The following is a 13,086-nucleotide window of genomic DNA, read 5'->3' on the forward strand; positions in this document are numbered from 1 at the left end:
TCTTCACTTGAGCAGCAACTTGCTTGCCGTTCTTCTTGAATCCCCTTCTTTCCTTTGCCCTTCTTCTTGAAACTAGTGGTCTTGTTGACCATCAACACTTGATGCTCCTTCTTGATTTCTACCTCCGCAGCCTTTAGCATTGCGAAGAGCTTGGGAATTGTCTTATCCATCCCTTGCATATTATAGTTCATCATGAAGCTTTTTTAGCTTGGTGGCAGTGATTGAAGAAATCTGTCAATAACACTATCATTAGGAAGATTAACTCCTAGTTGAGTCAAGTGGTTGTGGTACCCAGACATTCTGAGTATATGTTCACTGACAGAACTATTCTCCTCCATCTTGCAGCTATAGAACTTATTGGAGATTTCATATCTCTCAATTTGGGCATTTGCTTGAAATATTAAATTCAACTCCTGGAACATTGCATATGCTCCATGGCGTTCAAAACGTCATTGAAGTCCCGATTCTAAGCCGTAAAGCATGGCACACTAAACTATCGAGTAGTCATCAGCTTTGCTCTGCCAGATATTCATATCATCTGGTGTTGCTCCTAGCGGTGCTTCCAGGACGTAATTCTTCTGTGCAGCAATGAGGATAGTCCTCAAGTTACGGACCCAGTCCGTGTAGTTGCTACCATCATCTTTGAACTTTGCTTTCTCTAGGAACGCATTAAAATTCAAAGGAACAGTAGCACGGGCCATTTATCTACAACAACATAGATATGCAAAATACTATCAGGTACTAAGTTCATGATAAATTAAAGTTCAATTAATCATATTACTTAACAACTCCCACTTAGATAGACATCCCTCTAATCATCTAAGTGATCACGTGATCCATATCAACTAAACCATGTCCGATCATCACGTGAGATGGAGTAGTTTTCAATGGTGAACATCACTATGTTGATCATATCTACTATATGATTCACGCTCGACCTTTCGGTCTTAGTGTTCCGAGGCCATATCTGCATATGCTAGGCTCGTCAGGTTTAACCTGAGTATTCTGCTTGTGCAAAAAACTGGCTTGCACCTGTTGTATGTGAACGTAGAACTTATCACACCCGATCATCACGTGGTGTCTCGGCACGACGAACTGTAGCAATGGTGCATACTCAGGGAGAACACTTATACCTTGAAATTTAGTGAGAGATCATCTTATAATGCTACCGCCGTACTAAGCAAAATAAGATGCATAAAGGATAATCATCACATGCAATCAATATAAGTGATATGATATGGCCATCGTCATCTTGTGCCTTTGATCTCCATCTCCAAAGCACTGCCATGATCACCATCGTCACTGGCTTAACACCTTGATCTCCATCGTAGCATCATTGTCGTCTCGCCAACTATTGCTTCTACGACTATCGCTACCGCTTAGTGATAAAGTAAAGCAATTACATGGCGATTGCATTTCATACAATAAAGCGACAACCATATGGCTCCTGTAGTTGCCGATAACTTTGTTAAAAACATGATCATCTCATACAGCAATTTATATAATCACGTCTTGACCATATCACATCACAGCATGCCCTGCAAAAACAAGTTAGACGTCCTCTAGTTTGTTGTTGCAAGTTTTATGTGGCTGCTACGGGCTTAGCAAGAACCGTTCTTACCTACGCATCAAAACCACAACGATTTTTCGTCAAGTGTGTTGTTTTAACCTTCAACAATGACCGGGCGTAGTCACACTCGATTCAACTAAAGTTGGAGAAACAGACACCCACTAGCCACCTGTGTGTGAAGCACGTCGGTAGAACTAGTTTCATGAACGCGGTCATGTAATGTCGGTCTGTGCCGCTTCATCCAACAATACCGCCGAATCAAAGTATGACATGCTGGTAAGCAGTATGACTATTATCGCCCACAACTCTTTGTGTTCTACTCGTGCATATATCATCTACGCATAGACCTGGCTTTGATACCACTGTTGGGGAACGCAGTATTTTAAAAAATTTACCTACGATCACGCAAGATCTATCTAGGAGATGCATAGCAATGAGAGGGAAGAGTGTGTATACATACCCTTGTAGACCAAAAGCGGAAGCGTTTAGTAATGCGGTTGATGTAGTCAAACGTCTTCACGATCCAACCGATCAAGTACCGAACGCACGGCACCTCCGCGATCTACACACATTCAGCTCGGTGACGTCCCTCGTACTCTTGATCCAGCTGAGGCTGAGGGTGAGTTCCATCAGCACGATGATGTGTTGACGGTGATGATGAAGTTACCGACACAGGGCTTCGCCTAAGCACTACGATAATATGACCGAGGTGGAAAACTGTGGAGGGGGCACCGCACACAGCTAAAGATCAACTTGTGTGTCTATGGGGTGCCCCCTCCCACGTATATAAAGGAGGGGAGAAGGAGGGCCGACCTCAAGGGGTGCACCCAAGGGGGGGATTCCTACTCCTAGTAGGAGTAGGTTTCGCCCTTTCCTAGTCCAAGTAGGAGAAGAAGGAAGGAGAGGAAGAAGAGAAGGAAAGAGGGACCGGCCCCCTTAGCCCTGGTCCAATTCGGTTTGGGCTAGGGGGCGCACGCCACCTCTTGTCCTGCCTCCTCTCTTCCACTACTCGGCCCATGAGGCCCAATAACTTCCCGGGGGGTTCCGGTAACCCCCTGTACTCCGTAACTTATCCGTAACGACCCGAACCATTCCGGTGTCCGAATGTAGCCTTCCATTATATGAATCTTTATGTATCAACCATTTCGAGACTCCTCGTCATGTTTGTGATCACATCCGGGACTTCGAACAACCTTCGGTACATAAAATCACATAACTCATAATACATATCGTCATCGAACGTTAAGCGTGTGGACCCTACGGGTTCGAGAACTATGTAGACATGACCGAGACTCATCTCCGGTCAATAACCAATAGCGGAACCTGGATGCTCATATTGGTTCCTACATATTCTGCGAAGATCTTTATCGGTCAAACCGCATAAGAACATATATTGTTCCCTTTGTCATCGGTATGTTACTTGCCCGAGATTCGATCGTCAGTATCATCATACCTAGTTCAATCTCGTCACCAGCAAGTCTCTTTACTTGTTCCTTAATGTATCATTCCATGACTAACTCACTAGTCACATTGCTTGCAAGGCTCATAGTGATGTGCATTACCAAGAGGGCCTAGAGATACCTCTCCGATACACAGAGTGACAAATCCTAATCTTGATCTATGCCAACTCAACAAGAGCCATCAGAGACACCTGTAGAGCATCATTATAATCACCCAGTTACGTTGTGACGTTTGATAGCACACAAGGTGTTCCTTCGGTATTCGGGAGTTGCATAATCTCATAGTCATAGGAACATGTATAAGTCATGAAGAAAGCAATAGCAATAAACTAAACGATTATAGTGCTAAGCTAACGGATGGGTCTTGTCCATCACATCATTCTCTAATGATGTGATCCCGTTCATCAAATGACAACACATGTCTATGGCTAGGAAACTTAACCATCTTTGATTAACGAGCCAGTCTAGTAGAGGCATACTAGGGACACTCTGTTTGTCTATTTATTCACACATGTACTAAGTTTCCGGTTAATACAATTCTAGCATGAATAATAAACATTTATCATGATGTAAGGAAATATAAATAACAACTTTATTATTGTCTCTAGGGCATATTTCCTTCATCGGTTCCCCTTCTGTCATTGGAATCAAGCACCGTAGGATTGAACCCAAAGCTAAGCACTTCTCCCATTGCAAGAAAAACCAGTCTAGTTGGCCAAACCAAATCGATAGTTTGAAGAGACTTGCAAAGATATTAAATCATGCATATAAGAATTCAGAGGAGATTCAAATAATATTCATAGATAAGCTGATCATAAATCCACAATTCATCGGATCTCGGCAAACACACCGCAAAAGAGTATTACATCGGATAGATCTCCAAGAACATCGAGGAGAACATGGTATTGAGAATCAAAGAGAGAGAAGAATCCATCTAGCTACTACCTATGGACCCATATGTCTAAGGTAAACTACTCACGCTTCATCGGAGAGGCAATGGTGTTGATGTAGAAGCCCTCCGTGATCGAATCCCCCTCCGGCAGGACGCCGGAAAAGGCCGCTAGATGGGATCTCACGGGTACAGAAGGTTGCAGTGGTGGAAGAGTGTTTTTGTGGCTCTCCTGATAGGTTTTGGAATATTTGAGAATATATAGGCGGAAGAAGTAGGTCGGTGGAGTCACGAGGGGCCCACAAGGGTGGGGGAGCTCCGTCCTTGTGGATGCCTCGTGGCTTCCCTGATGTGCACTCCAAGTCCTCTGGATGTCTTCTGGTCCAAGAAAAATCATCGCGAAAGTTTCATTCCGTTTGGACTCCGTTTGGTATTCTTTTTCTGTGAAACTCTAAAACAAGGAAAAAACATAAACTGGCACTGGGCTCTAGTTTAATAGGTTAGTCCCAAAAATAATATAAAATAGCATAATGATGCATATAAAACATCCAAAACAGATAATATAATAGCATGGAACAATCAAAAATTATAGATACGTTGGAGACATATCATCCGGCTAGTAACCCGGATTGTCCGGGCACTCTAGTAATGCACAAAGAAGTCTGAATAATAGGGGAAGAAAAGGCATTGCCCGGACGTCCAGAAAGTAGCATGGGCATTCCGGTGGTATGCTAGATGTCCAAGCAGCAACACAGATCAGATAATAAGCCTCGACGAAAACGTACCCTGGATAAACGCCCCACCCAATGTCCATTTTGGGGTACTGATGTCTTTAGAGCCGTAAGACAAACGCCGTCTAGCAAGCCGGACAGTCTGGGTAGCGACCCAAACAGTCCTACTATAAGCCCGGACAAAAACTCTCTCTGGATAGTTGTTCGGCCTAATGTCCAGCTTAGCCATTTAGGCTATTGATGTATTTGGGCGATATAGCTGGACAGTCCCACAAGGATGCCAAACACTCCTCGCACTGGTCGGACAGTCTGCATTGATGCTAGACCGTCCGGCCATAAAATGAAGTTGGGTGTTTTTGACTAAACCAAGTATGCATAGGACTAGATGGTATATATGGCTTTGGACTTTTTGTGTATGATTTGAGTGGAATAGTGTTTAGGTGATATTGGCTTGAGCAAATCCATCACGAACCCATTTGATCTCCTCTTAATATTGCGGGATACCTATAACTCGAGATATAAATGAAAAGCTTCACTTCATGTCATTATTGCACCATTCTTGAGTCGTATCCATTTCGGGGGGTCTATGATTCACACAAATAATTTTCAGGTGAACTAAAACATGTTTATTCACTTACCAAATATAATTAGTCCCTTATATGTATACTGTTATCAACATCAAAATATGGTTAAGGGCGTGATTACACGTTCCGTTGATGATTAAGCCAGGCAAATGCTCGTGCACTTTGATTCTTCGTGCTTTCACATAAACAATTCCCTCTACCAAATTGTTCACTACTGAGCAATAATCCTTGACACGGTAAGCAAACTAGATTAAAGTCTCATCACAATATGCCATATTACAGCTAGTTCCAACAAAAATTCCACCATGATTTGACTAAATAGAGAAGTATTCGTTGCATCACCTAATAAACATGACATACATCTTACATGTATCAAATTGACCACCTTTTGACCATAAAACCTATCCACCCTACCAAATCCCTAGGGCGACCAAAACCACGGTACATGGAACCCTTCGAATACATGATTTGCACGCACAACTGGACAATGTGGAGCACATGAATCAATTTAATAGCATATTTTGACCATAGCAAATGCATCAAAAGCCCACTTATGACCACCCCCTAACTAAACCACAAGACGAAACCCTAGGTAGTAGATGTGTGAACAATTTGTGTCCATATATAGACTCACAACACTAATGTACAAGCCTCTAATACCCATGCATGACTTCCCCGGTCCATCTTGTGATCGGGGACATAAGTGAGGGTACTATAGAAATTGATGGGATTCCGAGGGAGGGAGGGGGAATTGGGCAGTGTGGGTGCTCGTTAAAATCCACCGTGCTTGGTGTGTCTTCCACTTAATCCGAACACTTGTCCCTGCGATCAATAGTCATATGTTACACAAGTGGAATATCTCTTCTCTCCTATTTAAAAAGAACATAAGATATTGTCATCCACCTCGTCCTTCGTCCAACCTTATGTACACCCTCCCTATCTCTCTCTATTTAGATTTGTTCCCTCCCATCTCTAATTTTTTTCACCTGTTTTCCATGAAAATCCTCTTAACTGTCCCACCTAATATTGACTTACCAAATACACTATTGAATTGATGAATGTTTTTTCGAGTGAACACTCTCTAATGCGTCAACTGTGCACGAATTTAAAGTGCTGGCACATGAAAATTTTCATGGGGCACATTGTTCACTCACACGCACCCTCCCGGGAAATGACACAATATTTTGCTTACATATATCCTCCCGAGGGAATGACCCTGTGTGTAGCATGGCACCCGCAACATGGTCATTGCTGGAAGCATGTACGACAACTACTCTGCCTAGCATGACAATTCCTAAACATGTGGGCAACTTCCTCCTTTTAGCCTGACAATCTTTCTGCTACAACCTGACAAATCTTTGGAACGCATGACACTTCTCTCTGCTTTAGCATGACAGAATCCTTGACATGCATGGTAATTTTCTCTATTGTACCATCACGGTTATTTTTCTTAGCATGACAAATCTCTTTATTATAGCATGAAAATTCTTGAATGTTTTGGTGGGTGTTTCTTTTATTTGATGGATCACTATCTAGTGACGCCGTTCGCTCGAACGAGCCTCTTCGAGGGTATGCTCGTTGGTGTCAAGGTTCTTTTGTAGGAACGTCAACCCCTATTAAGGTCCTAATATCATGGTTTCTTTGATAAGTCAACACATTTTTATCAAGTAAAATCTTAAAATTTATTTAGACACTTAAATCATGGGCAAGATGCGAGGCAGCGATGGCTCTCTGTAGATGGAATAAGGTCCTTCCCGCCTAGCCCCCGTTTCGGTGGTGTTTTCAGCATCATCGGAGGGCCTGTGAAAATTGCTCTCCTTCGGATCTCATGGGATTTGGTCGCCGTTTGTCTTCGGTGGATCCACGTGGATCCGGCCTTCGTTCGTCTGTGTTCATGTGTCTATATGTTGGATCCTTTTAATTTACGTTTTTCTTCATCGACGGTTGGTTGCTGTTCTTGTGTGCTGGTCCTATGGGGTCTTAGCACGACGCCTCCATGATTGTCTGCTACAACAAGGTTTGTGTGACTCTGATAAGGAAGGGGCGATGACGGTGACGCGCTTTCGGCTCACTCCAGTGCTTATAATCGTCGCTAGATGGTCTATGAACCTGGATGTACTTTTTACTTCTAGTGTTCTTTATAGTACCTTGATAGTGGATGAATAGATTGAAATTTTTCTCGTAAAAAATAATATTAATACTAATACGGTCAGTTAAATCGCGACTAATAGATTAGAATATTTATACCTTGTTGCAGTTGTACGGGCACACAGCAAAATAATAGAATAGACTCGAGGCGTGGGATATAGGTTTTTCTCTCCTCCCTGGCGGTTGGAACCCTAGCCGTCGTGAGGAGAGGCCATCTTTCAGCACCGTCCTCCGGCGGCTCCCCTCCGCCGGCGACCTCGGTCATCGATGGTGAGGGGGGTCGCCGGATCCACACGCGTGGATCGTTCTTACTCCCTTGTAGTCTAGGTTTTTAGGATGTTCATCGTCTTGGCTTCGCGGCAATAATGACGGCGCTGAATAAAGATTCTAAGGATCCTTCCCTGACGAGGCCATCGGTCCTATGGTTGGGGATGGATTTGGAAACCAGTCTGTTCAAGTAAGGATGGCATGGCGGCGGTGGCACCCTCGTGGTGGACCTGTGCCCTTGGGCTCCGCCGTTGTAACGATGTTTGCTCCAGCGTCGGCGTGAAGCTTGGGAGGTAGTCCAGGAGCAGATGTAGATTGCGGTATGCATTCACGACATCTGGAAGATGGAACGTGTGATGGGTTTGTGATTCGTGGATGGCAGGTATGGTTTCCTCCTTCGGCGTCTTAGTCGTGTTGGGATGTCAGAACTGGAGTTCGATGACGTGTCCAGGGTGTTGCCCCGGTCTGACTCGTTCAACGGCAATGGCTTCACTTTTAGTGAGCCACCTTGGAGGTCCACAAAGCTGCATATCAGCAATGGAGCTCGGGGTGAGGAGGTGATCCGTCATTTTTTTTCTTCGATGGTTGCTGTGGTGGTGCCGGAGGCAGGTGACGGACGTTGGTGTCAAGCTCAGAGATGTTCTGCTATCTTTTCAGTTTTGTCATGTTGATCCTTACGTGACTTGTATTTTATTTCTTTTATATGAATAAGACACGTATTACCATAAAAAAAGTGTGGTAAAAGCAATCTCAAATTGACAAAAAAAATCGTAAGGGCAATGGATAAATGATTAGTGATCATTAGGGGCAATTTATACACCCTGATTCCGGTATTAAAGTCCAGTGACAAAATTAGGTATGAGCCATAAGTTTTACTTTTTTTTTTTGAGGAAGAGCCATAAGTTTTACTGACCGTGAGTACATTTTACTAAAGAAAGGAAGAAAAGAGAAATATCCTCACCATTTTCCCCATTCGTTGGGAGTCAGGACGAGGGAGGGAAGAGCCCCTGACGATGTCGGTGCCGGAGGCGGGGCAATCGGCGGGGAGGGACGAGCAGGAGATGGACAATTACGAGCAGCACCAGACCAGAGTGCTCATGGCGCTGATGCAGGGCTTGTGCGCCGCGAGGTACCGCAAGGCCGACAACACCCCCTGCCTCGTCGACCAGGTCTGATAGCTCCACGGCCTCTCTTCCACCACCCTTTCCCGCCTAATAGGATTACCTGATGCGATTTAGTGATGTATTGCGGGATCCGATGTTTGGAGCATGGTTGGGGTTTCCTGATGCAGATTCACTATGATTCGTTGATCTAGATCGCGCGATCCATTTTTTATGGAACTGGAATTTGTGTTGTAGCTTTTACCATTAGATGTTGCTAATTTCTGGAAATGTTATTGGCCGTAGAAGAACGAGGGTCCTTTTCTGTTCAATGGAAGGTGGAGAATTCTCCAGTTGATCTTAACTTTAGGATTTGTATGGCGTATAGAAACTAGCCATAATTCATGCTGACATGTAGGAGTACATTTTACAACAGGTGTATCAGGTGATAACGTACTTGCACTTTTTATAAAATAAAAGGATTATGTGAAGCAGTTGAATTACTTTGATTGACATCTTGATTCTATCACTTGAAGGGCCTCTACCTGGGTTCTGTTGGAGCAGCACTGAACAACGAGGCTCTGAAGAGCTTGAACATCACCCACATCTTGGTTGTTGCCAGATCACTGAATCCCGCCTTTCCAGCAGAATTTACATACAAGAAGATCGAGGGTACCGCTCTCCTAATTTTTACCTGTGTTTCCAGCTAAGATATTGGCCTATGACCTTTATAATCCCAAGATCCTGACATTCCTGATATGTTTGATAGACATATTAGCCAACTTTTTACCATCTTCGTTATATTTAAAATTGATGTGTATCAATTCTGGTTTAGAGCATTCATATTCTGATAACAAAATTTAGATTGGAACATCTAAATCTTTACTCTGTATTAGTGGTTTTTAGCCTTTACTTCTTTTTGACATGTTTCTTAGCATTTACTGATTGTGTCTACCTTAGCAATTTTCTTTTGTTATCCAAGGTTCCATACAGAACTAAAGGCATACATTCTTTTTTGACACAGTACTTGACAGCCCAGACACTGATTTGGGAAAGCATTTCGGTGAATGCTTTACTTTCATAGATGAGGGTATCTGCACTGGTGGCAATGTGCTGGTTCACTGCTTTGCAGGTCGGTCACGGAGGTAAAGTTGTTTCCTACGAGTTGTTTAATGTCAATTATTTTGGAATGCATTCAATATTGTTATATTATCAGCCACCCTACCTCCCTAGTCAAAGTCTTCTTGCTGGCCCAACGAAACATGCAGTTTAGACTTTAGAGTGCCGTGCCAAGGAGATAGCCTTAATTCAAAAATTATTTTCTTTGCCAATATATACTAAAGTGGAAGGCTCTAATTTAGTGGAACAAATACAGATGAAAACATGATGTGATATACCAGTGACATGAGCATGATGATGTTTCCATTGTCAAAACAGAAAAATGATAATATGCATATATGATAAAATTGTTCTTATTTGAATTTAGTGTAAATGTACAAATTTACATGTGAATCGACGCATTCACTTAGCATGTAATGAGAATCTGTTATGGGAAGTATAAGAGCATGTTTCTTAATGCCGTTGAATGATTAATCGGTCACATAATCCTATGAATCAGTTATTTCCTGATTGATAGCCCTTTTCCTATTTAATAACTGAAACAACTTTCTTAGTCGTCATTACAATAAATCGGTATGTAGTATTGTGTGGTGCCATTTAAAATTTAGAGCAATATTATGTTATATAAAATCACATATTTCTGTATCTGTAGATGTGTCATGGATAATATTTTGGCTTTGTGACCGAAATGTGAAGCACATTATTGAGACAAATTAGTTCTGAGGTGATCTTTATCTAAATTTCCAGTGTCACAGTTGTTCTTGCATATCTTATGAAGAAGCATCAGATGAGCCTGCAAAGTGCCATGTCACTAGTTAGAAGCAAACGACCTCAAATAGCACCCAATGCGGGCTTTATATCCCAGCTGGTGAACTTTGAGAAGTCTCTGCAAGGTAAAATACAAATATCTCTTGTTTTATGACAACAGTTTGTAAGTTTCATTTTTTTAACATACTGCTTCTTCATATCAATAACCTAGTTTTCCAAGTAACAGCAACTTAGTATTTCGGGTGTCAATTCCTTCATAGTTTCTTGTGTCTATTTCATTTGATCCCAACCTATGATTTGACTACAAGTGTATATTCAAATCTTTAGGGCTTGTTTCGACCAGAAGGGATATACTAAATCCCTTGAATTGCAAGGGAAACTGTAGCAAGTCCTTGCCAATATGTAACTAGTGGACCTAAATAATCCCCACATAGCCAGCCAGCCCTTAATGGGTTTCTAAATGTTTTCTCCGTGTATAATTGCTTATAGTGAAGCTATATTTTCTGTGGAAAGATGTTTGCTGTAATGTTTTTCCCTGAACCAGCCTGATTAAGGAGTAGGACAGTTGCAAGCAAGGCTGCACATATAAGCTGATTAAACTCTCCTTTTGTTGCTAAACCAAACTTTGGAAGCATAGAAGTAGGTTCACTACTATTTTCCCGTTACTGCCTGGAGATATTTGGCATGTTGGGAAGTATGCTATTATGTCGGGACGGAGGGGGTACTATTTTCCCGTTACTGCCTCGAGATATTTATTATGTCAGGAAGTACGCTATTTTGCTTGTTGGCACAACATTTTCCTAGCAACATGGCTTGAAGAAAAGCGTACTGGAACCTTGTTAAGTTTGCTAATGTTAGAGTTTCCGTTTTTTGTATACACATCTCTTCTTCCTTAACTCTCAGCCTTAGTCACTGTCAGTTACTACCTCTGACGCTTAATAAACAAGTTTTTTTTGGTGAGATGCATGGATCCATGGGAGGATTCCGTAAAGAGAGACCTGAAGGGGACTGGAATATCACCAAAGAACTAGCCATGTGCAGGGAAGTGTGGAAGTTAGCTATCCACGTGCAGGGAAGTGTGGAAGTTAGCTAGCCACGTGCCAGAACCATGGCTAGGTTTTGAGATCTTATAGGTTTCAATTCTAGCTTACCCCAACTTGTTTGGGACTGAAAGGCTTTGTTGTTGTGCATGGATCCAAGTATTAGATGTCATTGGTACCATGACTCAATTGTATTAATCGTATTCACTAAGTTTTCACTCATCATCTTTTAGTTCACTTCCAGTTCTTAGTTTATCATAGGCCTAACCACAGTGGGAGTAATCTTACATGCCAAACTTCCATCGGTGTGCAGTGGAGCAGGGACAAAGAACGTTGCAATCTAACTAACTACAGGTGTAAATATCAAGAACCCGCTGTGAATAGCTTCCTTACTGCATGTTATCACCTCCAGAAATCAAACAGGGCCGTTGCAACTGGTATGAGTTCCGGCCATCTTATTATGCTCATTTCCTAATTGATTCTGTGATGTTCTAGGGTAATTTTTAGCCCAGGGAATCAGCGCTACAAGAATGCAGATGATACAGCAGTCTCCCCTGTAATAAATGTTCCCTGTAATGCAGATGATACCTTTGCCCTCTTCATTTAGGGCCTGTTTGAATCACGGGGAATTTTCCTGTCGACCTGTTCCATTTTGATGCTCAATGCTCTTCAGCAGCAGCAGCCTTCTGTAATGAAAGATGTGTATGTATGATCTTTGAAAAAAAATTGGTATGGTGGTTGCGTGACATGAATTAGCTTCTGTTCGGTGTTCGTGGTTGTCTGTTTATTCTGTTACTGACGGTCCTGGGATACTACTCCCTCCGTTCCTCAATATAAGTTTTTGTAGAGATTTTACTAGATGGACTACATACGGAGCAAAATGAATGAATCTATACTTAAAATACATATATATACACCCGTATGTGGTTCCTAGTGGAATCTCTACAAAAACTTATACTCCCTCCGTTCCTAAATACTTGTCTTTTTAGACATTTCAAATGACTACTACATACGGATGTATGTAGACATATTTTAGAGTGTAGATTCATTCATTTTGCTTCGTATGTAGTTACTTGTTGAAATGTCTAGAAAAACAAGTATTTAAGAACGGAGGGAGTATTTAGGAACAGAGGAAGTAGTTTTTTAACTTCGCGGTCATGATGCTATGCATGCAAGGAAGACAACAAATTTCTGACTCGGTTGACGCTATTTTGGACGTTTTCACATCGGATTAACCACCACCTTGTTTAGCTTTTAACGTGTCATCCTAGGCCGTACAAACAAAATTAGAGACAGGCACACCAACACATTAGATGTTGCATTTTAGTGATGTTGTATTTAATTTGTTTAGGAATCATGTCTTTTTAGCAACCGCTAAGAGCATTGCCCCCCGGGAGTTGTTCAAGGAAG

General features: G+C 42.2%; 1 protein-coding gene across 5 annotated transcripts; it reads left to right on the forward strand.

Annotated features, from left to right (window-relative positions):
- Nucleotides 1-8,593: 8,593 nt before the first annotated feature.
- Nucleotides 8,594-12,436, forward strand: LOC119267633 (dual specificity protein phosphatase 1B-like). Of its 5 annotated transcripts, none has more exons than XR_005132513.1 (6): nucleotides 8,594-8,818; nucleotides 9,286-9,421; nucleotides 9,774-9,894; nucleotides 10,616-10,761; nucleotides 11,990-12,113; nucleotides 12,258-12,428. XR_005132513.1 is itself a non-coding variant. In XM_037549061.1 (6 exons), exons 1-5 carry the CDS (start codon nucleotides 8,663-8,665, stop codon nucleotides 12,022-12,024), a joined length of 594 nt encoding a protein of 197 aa, XP_037404958.1. In that variant the 5' UTR covers nucleotides 8,594-8,662; the 3' UTR covers nucleotides 12,025-12,030; nucleotides 12,172-12,436. The 5 variants fall into 5 exon arrangements, 3 of the variants coding, with proteins under 3 accessions (XP_037404958.1, XP_037404957.1, XP_037404959.1); XM_037549061.1 differs by having other exon boundaries at nucleotides 11,990-12,030; nucleotides 12,172-12,436; XR_005132515.1 differs by lacking the exon at nucleotides 12,258-12,428 and having other exon boundaries at nucleotides 9,774-9,881; nucleotides 11,990-12,030.
- The last annotated feature ends 650 nt before the right edge of the window (nucleotides 12,437-13,086 follow it).

Source organism: Triticum dicoccoides, chromosome 3A (assembly GCF_002162155.2).
Source record: "Triticum dicoccoides isolate Atlit2015 ecotype Zavitan chromosome 3A, WEW_v2.0, whole genome shotgun sequence".
Classification (NCBI taxonomy): domain Eukaryota; kingdom Viridiplantae; phylum Streptophyta; class Magnoliopsida; order Poales; family Poaceae; genus Triticum; species Triticum dicoccoides.